We start from the raw sequence: 13,601 nt of genomic DNA, 5'->3' as shown, positions 1-13,601 counted from the left end.
CAAACTTTTTCTTATACGACCATTTTTACTTAATCTTTTCTTAGAAACTTTACTTTTCACTCTAACCGAACGAATCCTTAGATACTAGGATCATCTAACCCATCTCAAGGGGTGGGTTAAGTTGAGCCAACCCAATCCCTCGGAGTCTAATAGGCATAAAAAATCATAAATGCCTCAAGTAGGTTCCACCATATTATTAATGTAACCTCTTTAGGTTGGATTATAATTAACCTCTAAAGACTGCAGATTCATCCACAGGCAGCTGCTGATAGTATACGATCTAAAGACCAACGCACAGTCACCAGCCATAACAGGATTTTAACTGCAGTAATTTCTGGAAGCATTGCTCTCTTACACAACTTAACTATCAACAACTCATTATTGACTTCATAACTTGAACCAATACATATTACATGAGAAAGAGAAGCAGATATTACACTGTGCATCTACTCATCATCATCAGTAGATATGCCTAAACTCCTCCACCCTTTTGCCCTTTCCGCTGACTAAAGGATCTAAAACTTTCCTCCATCCTTTAACGTCCAAGGCCGACCCTGCGTCCGGTAAGGGAAACCCATTGACGAAGAAGAAAGGCGTCCCATAAACGCCCCGTAAGCAACCCAACTGCAAACATTAGAAACTCGTGAGATCAAGTCGCAAATGATTCAAAAGAATTGCTATCTTACCTTGAAAGAAACTCTTGTTGCACGATCTGTTTTGGAGTCTGTGAAGCCGGATTTGATTGCAGCGCGGTACGATTTTCCAAGTGTCTTTGTGACGAACTTTGCTATTTGGTCTAGAACGGCTGCTCTTGACAAGTTGAATGTTGCTTTGCCATAGAAGTTTTCCTGTTCGACAATATGCCAATTTCTGAGTCTTATGATCCAGTATCGAGGAAAAATTCTTGCTCAAATTAGATTTGACAAAACGAGTAATCGCAAAACAAGTGTGTACAAGCCACTTTTCTTAAATTATGCCCCAATCATACCGCAAGTAAGTGCAGTGTTCAGGTCCAACCAAACCTGAATTGGGGTTAGTATTTCCACATTCTTGACAGTAACTCAACATCAATAAACAATCAGGTAATATGACATTTTATGATCAAAATAAAAGACATCAATAGACGGAAAAATCACTTGGATCGGCTTCTGAAACTGCATAAATAGGAATTCAAGCGAAACTGAAGGGAGACATAAACCAATGTAGACGTATGAAATTCAATCTCACGTCACCTGGTACTCGAAAAACGCCTCCAACAGATGGTACGTGATTGAACTGTTCACCTTATTAATTATATGCAAAGCCCGCGAAGTGGCGAAAGCATTATCATGGTACCTGCAATGTTCAAGCAGACAACACAAAACAACAAAAGTCAAACAAACATCTTACAGTCTTATCTAAACCTTTGATTATCAAAACCTTGTTCTCTACAATGAGGACAAGATTAAGGGAAAAAAGAAACCTCATGCGCATGTCAAGATTACCACAGTTTCCATATCCAGATTTCGAAAGTTTCCTAGATATGATGATAGAATTTTCTGTACGTACTACAATTTCATAGTGTACCAAGATGACAAATTTGAGCCATAAATAAACTTCAAGTTCCATTTTAAATCCACAAAATTTGGATGACAAGTGAGAACAGACAAGACAAACAAACACAAGGAAATAAGAAAAGCAGCGATTGAGAGACTTACGGCAAAGGAAAGGTGTGCACGACAACTGAAACACGAGAGCCATATTGCTGAATTGCTTTCTTGAGAGGGGGCCAAGAATCCCGGCTGTCGGGGCAAACCGGGTCAAAGAACGCCTCGATCAACACGGGCTCTTCCTTGCCTGTTTTCCGTCGGTACCAGAACCCGTCCTGCTTCGGCGGGATTGGGGACTGACACGAAATCAGAGAAAGCAAACACAATAACGTAAGAAACCCAACAAGATCTCTCGAGTTATTGTTCCTCTTGAAACCCATTTTTCTCATCCGGGCTCCTACGAATTTTCCTATTCTGTATTTCTAACTACAGTGAAAATCCGAGTACAGTACCTTCCTACTTATATAGTGAAGAATGAAGAGTGAAAAGAGTTGCGGCGGTGACAGTCAAAGCGTGGGGGAATTACCAACTGCACACGTGGCGTGGAGGATCAACCGATGAATCTAAAGCAATCTCGAGGTGTTATTGGCGGATCGTTAAAATGGTCGAAATCGAATGATGACAGACTGCTCACTAGAATTGGAAGTCAAGAAACAGGGGATTCTGACTTACGACAGAAGGCGATGAGGTATTTTGTGAAGAATTGCGTCTAGGTACACCGGAAATCGATAAGGTTTCCTTTTCTCTTTTTCTTTTGATCTCGGATAAGATTTTCAGTATGGGGTATTGGGAATGAACTGTCAATTCCAAGTTGTGAAAATCTCCACAAACTTGATTTCGCTTGATGATACAAACTTTCTTTTCCAACTTTTTATTTTTTTAAATTGTTAATTTAATTTTAATTAAGATTAGTTTATTTTAACTTTTTATTGTTATTATATTTATGAATAATTACACTCCCTTTTCATAAGATTTGATTAATTACAGATAGACCTCTTATGGTTTGGGATAAACATCTAACAAATACATTCCTCTACTAGTTAAAATTCACTGAATTTGCAGATATTAATAAACAATTATATCTACCCCCAATTGACTTATTACTGATTAATTACAAGTCAAATAAATCTTTTTATGATGGAATTACCCTCATATATATTCGCACGTTATGAAGGTATGTCTTTGTCGATATAATGAGTTTAGTTGAGAAAAAATTGTTTGATCTGCAATAAATTAGTAATAAGGCAATTTGGGGCAAATACCAATTTTTATTTAATTTTTTTATTAATATCAATAAATTCAGTAATTTTTACTAATGGAGAAACTTAGTTGTTAAACAAAAATAAATCTCAAAGGTATTAGATATAATTTTTTAAATCACAGAGTGTTTACATATAATTACATCATAATTCAGGAAATTGAAATGTAATTATCCCTTATATTTATTACATCAAATGCCAAGACTTTCGTGTCTTGTGCAAATCTCCAGCTTAGTTCCTTTGAGTTCCTCTGCCTGAATACAACCATATGATCCCCAACAACCTCTACTTATTGGATTGAGTTAAAATTTTCTTTCAGAACATGTCAAATTCTAATGTCCTAAACATCCTTAAGTGAAATAATTAAAGTTGAGGCATCACAGTCAAAACCACGTGAGTTCGAATTCTACAAATATAAGTATATATATTTTTACAGTAGTTTGTTATTTTCTTTTCTCGTTCAAACGTATTTATTGATTTGAATTATTGTTGTACTAAATTATTTTTCTTGCATTTCAATATATTGAATAATGTAATTAGTCACATGCTGTTGAGTCATAATTACAAATACCTCTCGTTGTTTGAAAAATCACAAATGTCTTTCTAGAATTAATGAATGTCTAATTAATAAATACCCTCAATAATGGACTAGCTCGATGGGATATCTATCATACAACCATCTAATTCAAAAAATATAAAAAAATATTTATAATTTTTAAATAATAAAAAAATATCTACAATTATAACAAATTTCATGAAAACCCACATACAAATTAACATTGGCATATCCGAAAAACAATTAGATTGGGTAATGGGGAGGAGAAGGTGGCCGAAAATGTTCATCATGGGCCGTAGAACTTTCTAAATTTGTTTCTATCTTCTTTCAAGATGTACCAAATCAAAGCCCAGTGAAGACATATCAAACATTCGAAGAATGGGCCGTGTAGGATTGATGTCCAAAATCAGAACCACGTCATAATTTTCGGAATTTTATTAAAGTCGGGGTTTGTTTGTTTGTGAAAAAATATTGCAACAAACTTGGAGAAAAACAGACCAAATCAATTATAATCGTGTTATAAAATTTTATGTTAATGGGGGTCGTGTCCCGCATAGGCAAAAATATGGCTAAGCTCAAGCATTTTCTTACAGCCAATTTTTGATGAATTCTATGTTTCTCTTTTGAACAAATTCGACAGTGTCAAACTTATATTATCTTTTCAACTTTAAATTAAATATTATAAGATGAAACAATCATTTTTCTATTAAAAAAAATGGGTGGGAAGAAGCAAATTTCAATTAGCGGTGCAAATTCGAACAAACTTTCGAATTGATCCCACTAAGATGAAAATCATACCCACTTTTCTTTTAAAAATAATATATGTACAAATTCTAAGTACTACTCTTAGAAAAAATAAGTGTCCTGTTTCTTTAAGTGGTACTGTAAAATCTCCGAAATATCAATTTCACAGTAATTCATATAGTCTTTTTTTATTTATTACAAAAATTGATGCCAACCGTTTGCATGGTTCCAAAAATAGAATAGAGTTAAGGATCCCGACAATAAAGATAATTGACTTCTCTATGAATAGGAGAATTGTCCTGTCAAGGTAGGGAAAATTATCCCAACATAAAAAATTTAGGGATTTTCTGTGATAATATAAATGATAAAAAAACATCCTGTAAAAATTAAAGTATCAATTACTACTCGTGTGATATAAAACATGTTAAAAAAAACCCCTATGTACAGAAATTGTGCCACATGCGATTTGACTGCGAACTTGGATAGGAAAAGCATATTATTTTGGATATTTTTGCCCTTCTCTCCCCCAATTTAAAGGTTGCTTCATTCCCTTCTTTCTATCACATTTTTACCCTTTCTTGCACGCTCCTTTCTCATTTTTTTTTCTTTTTTGCAGATTGTGAAGCGATGTCCACACAATCAAGTCGATTGAAAAAAAATCGAGGATGCAAAGAAGTGTTCGATTTGAGGTTTTCAGCTTCACCATTTTGTGGATGCAATTCAAATGCAGAAATTAGAGTAGTGGATTTTTTAAGAAAACCTTCTAAAGGTAGGTTGTATTATTGTTGTAGATTTCAAGTTGTAATTTTTTTCGTTGGGTACAACCTAAAAGAACTACATAGGCACCAAACGGGTTTTCGGTAAACTTTGACTGTGGAGCATACACTGGATTGGGGGAGAGTGCATTTACAACAGATGAAAATGAACAAAATGGTCGTGATATAGATGATGTGGTATCGAAAGCGTCAAATTCCAGGAGATCAAATGTAACTGTCGAACACAAGGAAAAAGTGGTTAGCAATGCTATTTTTTGGATTGGAGTTAGTGCAGTTTTATGTTTTATGATTTTTATTTTGTTAATCAAGTAAAAATCAAGGGTGGTTGTAATTGTATTCTAATTCGTCAAATATGCAGTTTATTTTTATTTATCAAGGGTTGTTCTAATGGTATTGTAATTTAAAAAATCTGCAGTTTATATTTATTTCTAGATTATAACATCACATTAAAATGTTGTCCAATGCTGTAAGAAATACTATATAAGACACTTAAAATATGAAAAATAATAAAATGCCTAATTTCGTTGAGCACAATGTAAGCTAATTCACACTATATCTGCCAATTAAGTCAATTTACACACTGCCAGAATGTAAGTCAATTTACACTGCCAAATTTCTCAAATATAAGCCTAAGCTAGAAGTACATCCAACCGCATTACAAAACATTACTAGCTCGAAAAGTACTGCCAAACATTCTCTGCCAAAAATACTGAATAATTTAAACAAATAGCTCCATTTAAAGTAGCCAAAATGTATATCCAACCCCATTAAAATGGTTAAGACAAAATTACAACTCCGTTATTCATAGCTTCTATGGCCTTTTCTTGGACCTCTCCTTAATTCTTTTCAGAATTTCGAAAATTGATAGCCTTTTATTTTTATTTGTATTTATAGATCCTCTTAAGCTTGTTCCAACAGTGTCTCCTATCACAGCAGCATTTCTACGTCCTGAATAGCCAATTCTTTGCTGATAATAACAATAAAAAGAAAAAGAGTTTAAAAATAATTACAATAAAATATAAAAATAAGGGAACCTATAATAATAGAACTTACGGTAGATGGATGAGTGCTTGTGGGGGATGTTGCAGATAACTCAACAGTTGCTTGTTCATTCTACATTTCAAAAGGTAATATGTCAAAGATTATATTACAGTCACAAGCATTTGATAGTCAATTCCTTGTTGTTAATAAAAAGAAAGAGAGAGAGAGAGAGAGAGAGAGAGAGAGAGAGAGAGAGAGAGAGAGAGAGAGAGAGAGAGAGAGAGAGAGAGATTACAATGCTTATAGTAGATGGAGGAGTGTTTGTTGGGTGTAGCTGCAGATGATCAATCTGCATTTGGAAAAAAAAAATTTAATATGTCAAGAATATTACAGTAAACAATTGCAGCAAAAAGAATTATATTTTAATTGCTATGAGAACTTACAATGCTTACAGTAGATGGAGGAATGCTTGTTTACAGTATCTTTGCACCTGCTCTTGTTTTTTGCTTCTGAAATTCAAAATTAATTTGTTGATATTTAAGTAGTAACTAATATTTACTTTGAAAAAAATATATTAAAAAACTTACCTTGGTTGCTCTTGTAGCCTTAGACTGCAATTTATGCTCCTGGCTTGCGGGGGAATTTGGGAGCCTTCAATAGGTATTTCCTCATGACTTATACCCTGCAAATGAATGTTTTTACTCAATAGAATTGTAAAAAAAAAAAAAAAAGAAACAGAATATCAGATGAACAATTTCAATTAACAAACCTTGTAAAATTTTGACTTTGGATGTGGTGGATTCTTGCAAGTTTCCTTGTTGTGCCCCCTCTCCAAGCAGTTCGTGCAAGTATATGCTAGACATTTTCTTGTAGAAGTGGATTGCACTTCATCCGGACCCCTCCTCCTAAGTCTTTTTGGTCTACCCTTTTTCGTTTTAACTTTTGGTGGTTTTAGAGATTCATAAGTAGTTTGAATATAATCTTTTTACCCCGAGAACAATATGAATCATCTCCCCATAAACCTTTAAGTATGTTGATTTTTTGTAACAAACATCATCATACTCATCAATTAGAACCCTTTTGGTAGATATTATTGCACATGCATGGCAGCAGGGGTATGCATTCAACTAAAACATGCCACACATACATGTTCTTTTTAAAACATCTACCACATACTTATCTAGGAAATGATCTACTTCATACTCAACCATCCTACACCATAACGTAAAACAATTCCTAGCCATTAACTGTTGCTTCTTGATTGCTTTTAGAACATTTGGGGCAAATGTCTCCCTCAACTTCTCCATCCCATCCCTTTTTTGCTGCAATCTTGACATCAATTTACATATAATCCATTCAAACAATGTGTTTATTGGCTTATCTCTAGCATCAAGTATGTAATTATTAAAGTTTTCACAAAGATTGTTCACCAATATATCACATTTACTATGCAAAGGGAAAAAAACCCTAATCCAATGTTCTGGATTGATTTTTCTCAGCCATTCAAAGGCTGTCTCAACTTCAAGTTTTTTTTTGGGGCTAAAATCTTCAATTTTTTGTATGAATTCTTCAAAATCCCTTTTGTTTGCTGTTGATGCAGCTTTCTAGAAGAATTGTTTCAGTTCTTGGGATTTAAGTTTTATTTTGAAGTTTTCATGCATGTGCATAACGCAAAATCTATATTTAGAATTGGGCACAAGATCTTTTAAGGCCTCAATGAGTCCTTTTTGCCTACCCACCCACCTATATCATCTAGCAATTTCCCCAAAAACCAAGTTCAATTTTTCCTATTTTCTATCTGAACTATAGTCTTGGCAATAGGAAATATATTGTCATTCTCATACAGCCACAAGCAACTGTCCACTATAACAGTTTTTCAGAAAACAACCATCTAGACCAATGATTGGTCTGCAACCATTAAAAAAATTATTTTGAAGTGCTGAAAAACTTACATACATTTTATCAAGGATTGGTGAATCTGAACCCTCAACGTTTCTAATAATCATCTCGTTGCCAGGGGTAAAATGCATCACTGTCTCACAAACACAGTTTTTCATATTGAATAGAATCTTTTCTTCTAATTTTTTCAAGCGCTTCCCTTCTTGCCCTTTGAACTTTTTGTTGACTCACTTCAACCTTGCATTTTCTCAAAATTGATCTTTTCAGCTGTTTAATTGGAATATCTGAATGGTCTCTAATTGCAGATTTTATCCTTTTGGCAAGATATGAACCTTTTGCAAGCTTGTTATTATATATTCTAACACGTGTAGCCCCTTGTATGCTTTTGAATTGAAATTCATCTTTCATTACGGGGAGGCATGAATTCTCTAATTACAACCCTCAAATTTGCATTTTGCAGTCACCCTTGATTTCTCATTTTTTATATATTCAATATCAAATCCTTTTTTGACGCACCAGTCTCTCAAAACCTCCTTAAAACATTTTGCATTATGAAATTTCATCCAACAACCAATTCCCCCAAAAATCAAGTCCAATTTTCCCTGTTTTCTATCTGAACTACAACCATGGCAATAGGAAACATATTGTCATTCTCATCACTCCCTACAGCCACAAGCAACTGTCCACTATGACAAGTTGTCAGAAAACAACCATCTAGACCAATGATTCGTCTGCAACCATTTAAAAAATTATTTTTAAGTGCTGAAAAGCTTAAATACATTTTATCAAAGATTGGTGAATCTGAAACCTCAACTTTTCTAATAATCATCTTGTTGTCAGGGTTAAAATGCATCACTGTCTCACAATAATCCTACAGTTTTTCATATTGAATAGAATCTTTTCTTCTAATTTTTTCAAATGCCTCCATGCTTGCCCTTTGAACTTTTTGTTGACTCACTTCAACTTTGTATTTTCTCAAAATTGATCTTTTCAACTGTTTAATTGGAATATTTGAATGGTCTCTAATTGCAGATTCCATCCTTTTGGCAAAACATGAAGCTTTTGCAAGCTTGTTATCATATGTTTTAGCACATGTGTGAGCCCCTTGTATGCTTTTGATTCGAAATTCATCTTTCATTACTGGGGATGCATGAATTCTCCAATTACAACCATCAAATTTACATCTTGCACTCACCATTGATTTCTCATTTTTTATGTATTCAACATCAAAGCTTTTTCTGACGCACCAGTCTCTCAAAACCCCTTTAAAACATTTTGCATTATGAAATTTCATCCCAACAACCAATTCACATGTCTTTATGTTTGTGGTTTCTTTAAAAAATTCATGTTTGGTTGTGAATTTTCATTATCAGAATTAGGCAAGCTTTCAAGTTCATCACTTTTAGCATCATCACTAAACTAGTTTTCATTTTCTTCAGCATTTTCAGTCTGAAATTCTGGTTTTTTTATTTTCGTCTTCATAACCTTTCTCAGTTTGTGGATTAAATCTTTTTTAGTTGGGTTCTTACTCAAGAATATGTTATCATTACTTGACACTTCAAGGTCTTCTAAAACAAGACTTGGGGTTTCACTATCACTTGAGGCTTGATCAGGCTGATGATAATCCTCATCAGAAGAATCATCAAATTCTGATGAGGATTAATTTTCAGCATAGTTTATTTATCTTTTTTTTTTGTGTGCCTTTTTCAGGCCTCAAATTTTCAGTCTGAAACTCTTATTCACCACCCTCACCATTACCACCATGTCCTTGTTCCCCCTACCCCTCACTATTCAACCTTTCCCCAACACCCTCACACACAGATCCTATCCCATCCTACCCTGTCCTTGCCCCTCACAATTTAGCCTTTACCCAACACCCTCACACACAGAATCCAGCCCTCGACCATCCCCCACAGGAACACTATCATCTAAATCATCTTCGAAATTAACCCATCTAGCGAGTACCTAATTTCTTCCTCAGTTTCATTGTAAACAACATTACCATCTTTATCTAGTGTCTGAACGGGCTCACAATCACTTTCTTCTATATATATTTCAATAGGCAAGTCTATCCCTCTATATTGATTCTCCAAATCACATACGTAAATGTCAGGGCATTCATTGTTAATACTTCTTAGACCAAGTTCTAATGATAAGCCTGGAACTTTATAATAAAAGTTCATTGTGCCTTTCCTCCCACCATATTTGTCATACATAACTCCTAATTCATGCATTCCTAGAATATCAATATCTATCCCTTCAAATGCCTTTTTTTATGTCCCTTCATATTTAGATTTATTACCATCCACAAATCTACCACCATACCCGAAATGAATATCATGCAAGTCACTACTCTGCACATTGAGGAAAAAATAAATAAATTCAATTTTTTTAAAAGGAGGCAATTCTCAAACAAGAAGCACATTAGAAAAGTAGATACACACGTTTATCACAAGGAATTTTGTGAACATTTATATCATCAGTGGGGGTCAATTAATAACTGTCAATTTTCAAACAGGCCCACATTTATGAAATACAATACAATAATTTTCAAATAGGGACCACATACTATAATAAAAAGTCTAAATAAAATTCTTAAATTTTACAAACTATCATAAAAGGTATAAACAATATCATGCAAGTCACTACTAGAAGTGAATATCATGCAAGTCTCAAATAGGGGCCACATATACATATAAATTCAAATAAAACAAACATACCGTTATTGTCTTGCACAGTTCACCAAGTCCCAATCTTTCTTTTTCTTTTTCTTTTTTTTTTGTTTTTATACAAAATCTACAATAAAGTAACATAACTAAGAATCAGTTCTTTGATCGGAATTTTTTTTAAAAAAATAAAAAAATACATTGAAGTAGTAGATCTGAAAAACTAACCTCATATATTGGTTGAACCTCTTTTTTTTTCTCCAGCAGAAACCCAAAAAGAAAAAATCCTATACAGAAAAACTTAGAATAAAGAAATAAGGAAAACCCTAAATCAATTCTTGTACCGAGAATTTATTTTTAAAAATCATAAAAAATATCTTAAAGTAGTAGATCCGAAAACTAACCTCATATATTGTCGAGACCTCGTTGATTTTTCTCCAACCGAAACCAAAAATAGAACACCTATATAGAAAAATCAAACTTTCATATTTAGAAATTTAATAAAAAACTATAAATATCCTAAATCATACCCTAAATCGTACATATTAGAGCTTTCGAGGTACTGAGGCTGGTTAATGATTCCGAACGAATGGTGCAAGTTCGAAATTGTTTGCAATTTAAATATGAAGGTGGGGACGTAGATTTTGATACGATCTGAGTGATTACCTCATATCAAACTCAACTCTTTGTAATGAAGCATATTTTTCTCGCATCAGAAATGAAAAGAAAATCTACGTGCATCACTATTGACTTTTGGAGACGATAGTAACTATGTAATAATTCGAGTGTATGTATCGCCCACAAATTTCACGAGCAGCAAACCGTGGGCTTTGTACATCACCAGCAAAGCACATGTGGATCACAAGGATACTTCCAAATGCTAACACGCAATTACATAGTACTCACGAAATTAATGATCCAACTTTGACTTGAATATTGCTTGATAGCCTCTTAGATTGTATCGGGGAAAAAAAACGTTTATGTGACGATATGATGCAATAGTGTAAGATGTTTCTATGTTTGTGCATCTTAGATTCGGTTCTTGATCTTGTAATAATGACTGTCTTAAGTCACAAATTTAAATTTTTAGAATTTAAATAATATGTCATTTATGTATTAATTGTTTGTTGAAAAGGAGTTAACATCACCTATATAAAGTGGGACAAATATCCACGTAACTTATACAATTCGAACTTATTCATAGAACCTCAGTCTTAATCATTAGTAAAACATTGAAATAATAAATCCAAATTATTAAATCTAAATATAATTGCATGCATGAAATGTGTAAATACATTTTCAAGATTAATTTGAACTCGTTAATTCAGACATATTTCTATCTTTACCAGAAAAATAAATTAAACTTTAAAAATCTTGAAAATGCAGAATTCAATTAAAAATTAAATACTAAAAGTAAAAGCAAACGGGGGCTAAAATTTTAACAAAATTATAGCATCAATCAATAGAATTTAAAATAGTAGTTCCCTACTTTGGTGAAGCCATGTGAAGAAAATATCTTTGTCTAAAGCAAGAAACCCGTGCTTCCTGCAAATCACCTCCACGAATTAAAATCTTCCTCAAGAATTCACAAGTTCCACGGCATGAAAGCAGCATCACATACCGCAGAAACAATGGGTACGGGTTTGGATTTGGGTTCGGATTTAGATTTAGGTTCGCCTAATTCAAAACCCGTAACAAAATGGGGCTTGAGTTTAATCGTTAAATGTCTTCTTGAATTTATGACTGAGAAAAATGCAATAAATCTTTTTGTAAAAAAAAATAAAAATTTACCTTCTTGTGATTTAAAAAATATCGTAATTTATTCGTTTGTGTTTTTCTAAAATAAAGTTATTTACCTCCTTAGATAAGGAGGTAAATTGCATTAAATCTATTTATGATTTGGGTTGGATTGTGGGCTTTAACATGTATAGCTACTTATGTGAGTAAAAGGATCTTAATTTCCCCCGTTTTACCCTTTTACAAGGCTCAAAAGGAGGATTCGTACACTTTCAAAGTGGGTTAGGTCCATTCTGGTTGTCCTGATTTGATTTAAGGACCTACAATCTTAGCCTTTGTTGAAAAATTATGGCTCAAGACCATTTGGTAGGCTCAAGCCCAAAGTCGACCAATCCTCTAATATGGATGGCTCAGCCCACTCCATATCTTCGGTCCACTTATTGGCTCAACCTACTCTCTCCACTCGGCCCATTTGCCGTACCCTATTTGTCTTATATTTATATCCCCTTCTTCAGAAACCTAACTCTAATTCATTTACCCTACCCCCTCGTTTCCTTCACTGGTTCTCTCTGGTTTTTTCCTTCTCTCTCCTCGCCGATTTTCTATCTCTCTTTCTTCTCGGTTTCTTCTCTGGCGTCTTTCTCTCTCTCCAATAATCAATGTCCCTCTCTCTGATCTCTAAACCATACCTCTATAAATACTTCAAGAGGTTTTCATATGAGAATAATCGATTGAGAAATCTTCTTCTCTTTTGCTTCGATTAAAAAGGTGTTTTGTGAATTCATTCCTGAGTGAAAATCTGAAGTGGTTGTGAATTGTCTTTTGTGGACTGACCTTTGTGGTTAATTGGGTTCTGAACAACTGTGAGATGTTGCCGGCCTTGTTGGTTGTGGGCTTCCATCTCTGGATCTAGCTCCTTGAGCCAACCTCTTATCTGTTACTGCTTTACACATATAGATCTGCGAAAAAGAAGAAAAAAATATATATTTTTATATATACTCTGTTATTCTAGATCAGTATAATTTCTGTTAATATTTCTGTATATTGTTTTGTAATATAAAGGTTTTTGTAACCCATCATTCTTGTAATAGTTGATTAGACTTTCCTTTTTCGGGCTCACTGGTAGTCGATATATCCAACAACCCTCTAAAGGTGGACACATGGTGCCATCTAGGTCATGAGTTCCAGTATCATCCGTACACAAATGAAAAATAATAAATACCTGCAAATCAATTATTCAGGTATGCCAAATCAATTAAATATAATATTCAGTTCTGACCATCCCATCTTAGGCAATATCGCTAACCTAATCATTGGAGTGTTTTTATTGGAGACGATCCTAACACCTCTAATGCGACTGATGATTTTAGAATTATTTTCTGCATATCCAAGAG

The 13,601-nt window shown here is 33.8% G+C and overlaps 1 protein-coding gene and 1 long non-coding RNA gene across 2 annotated transcripts; both read right to left on the bottom strand.

Moving 5' to 3' along the window:
- LOC105165976 lies at positions 302-2,299 on the bottom strand. The gene is made up of 4 exons (XM_011085139.2): positions 1,698-2,299; positions 1,233-1,335; positions 687-848; positions 302-624 (listed from the first exon to the last, which is right to left on the bottom strand). The coding sequence occupies exons 1-4, from the start codon at positions 1,976-1,978 to the stop codon at positions 460-462; spliced, it is 711 nt and encodes a 236-aa protein (XP_011083441.1). The 5' UTR covers positions 1,979-2,299; the 3' UTR covers positions 302-459.
- Positions 5,489-11,290, bottom strand: LOC105165975. Its single transcript, XR_848122.2, has 10 exons — positions 11,137-11,290; positions 10,875-10,932; positions 10,699-10,757; positions 10,525-10,600; positions 6,675-10,158; positions 6,493-6,587; positions 6,349-6,414; positions 6,201-6,254; positions 5,978-6,037; positions 5,489-5,891 (listed from the first exon to the last, which is right to left on the bottom strand). It is a non-coding gene; the product is annotated as an uncharacterized LOC105165975 (long non-coding RNA).

This window comes from Sesamum indicum, linkage group LG7 (genome assembly GCF_000512975.1).
Source record: "Sesamum indicum cultivar Zhongzhi No. 13 linkage group LG7, S_indicum_v1.0, whole genome shotgun sequence".
NCBI lineage: Eukaryota > Viridiplantae > Streptophyta > Magnoliopsida > Lamiales > Pedaliaceae > Sesamum > Sesamum indicum.
The sequence above is the reverse complement of the archived record's forward strand: the minus strand, read 5'-3'. Positions and strand labels throughout refer to the sequence as shown.

Bases quoted from the DNA above. Each gene is read 5' to 3' on its own strand.
- LOC105165976 (XM_011085139.2), bottom strand. From the start codon at position 1,978: ATGAGAAAAATGGGTTTCAAGAGGAACAATAACTCGAGAGATCTTGTT. The intron at 1,336-1,697 runs GTAAGTCTCTCA...TGAACATTGCAG, and splicing joins GTGCACACCTTTCCTTTGCC to GTACCATGATAATGCTTTCG. The intron at 625-686 runs GTAAGATAGCAA...TAATGTTTGCAG, and splicing joins CAACAAGAGTTTCTTTCAAG to TTGGGTTGCTTACGGGGCGT.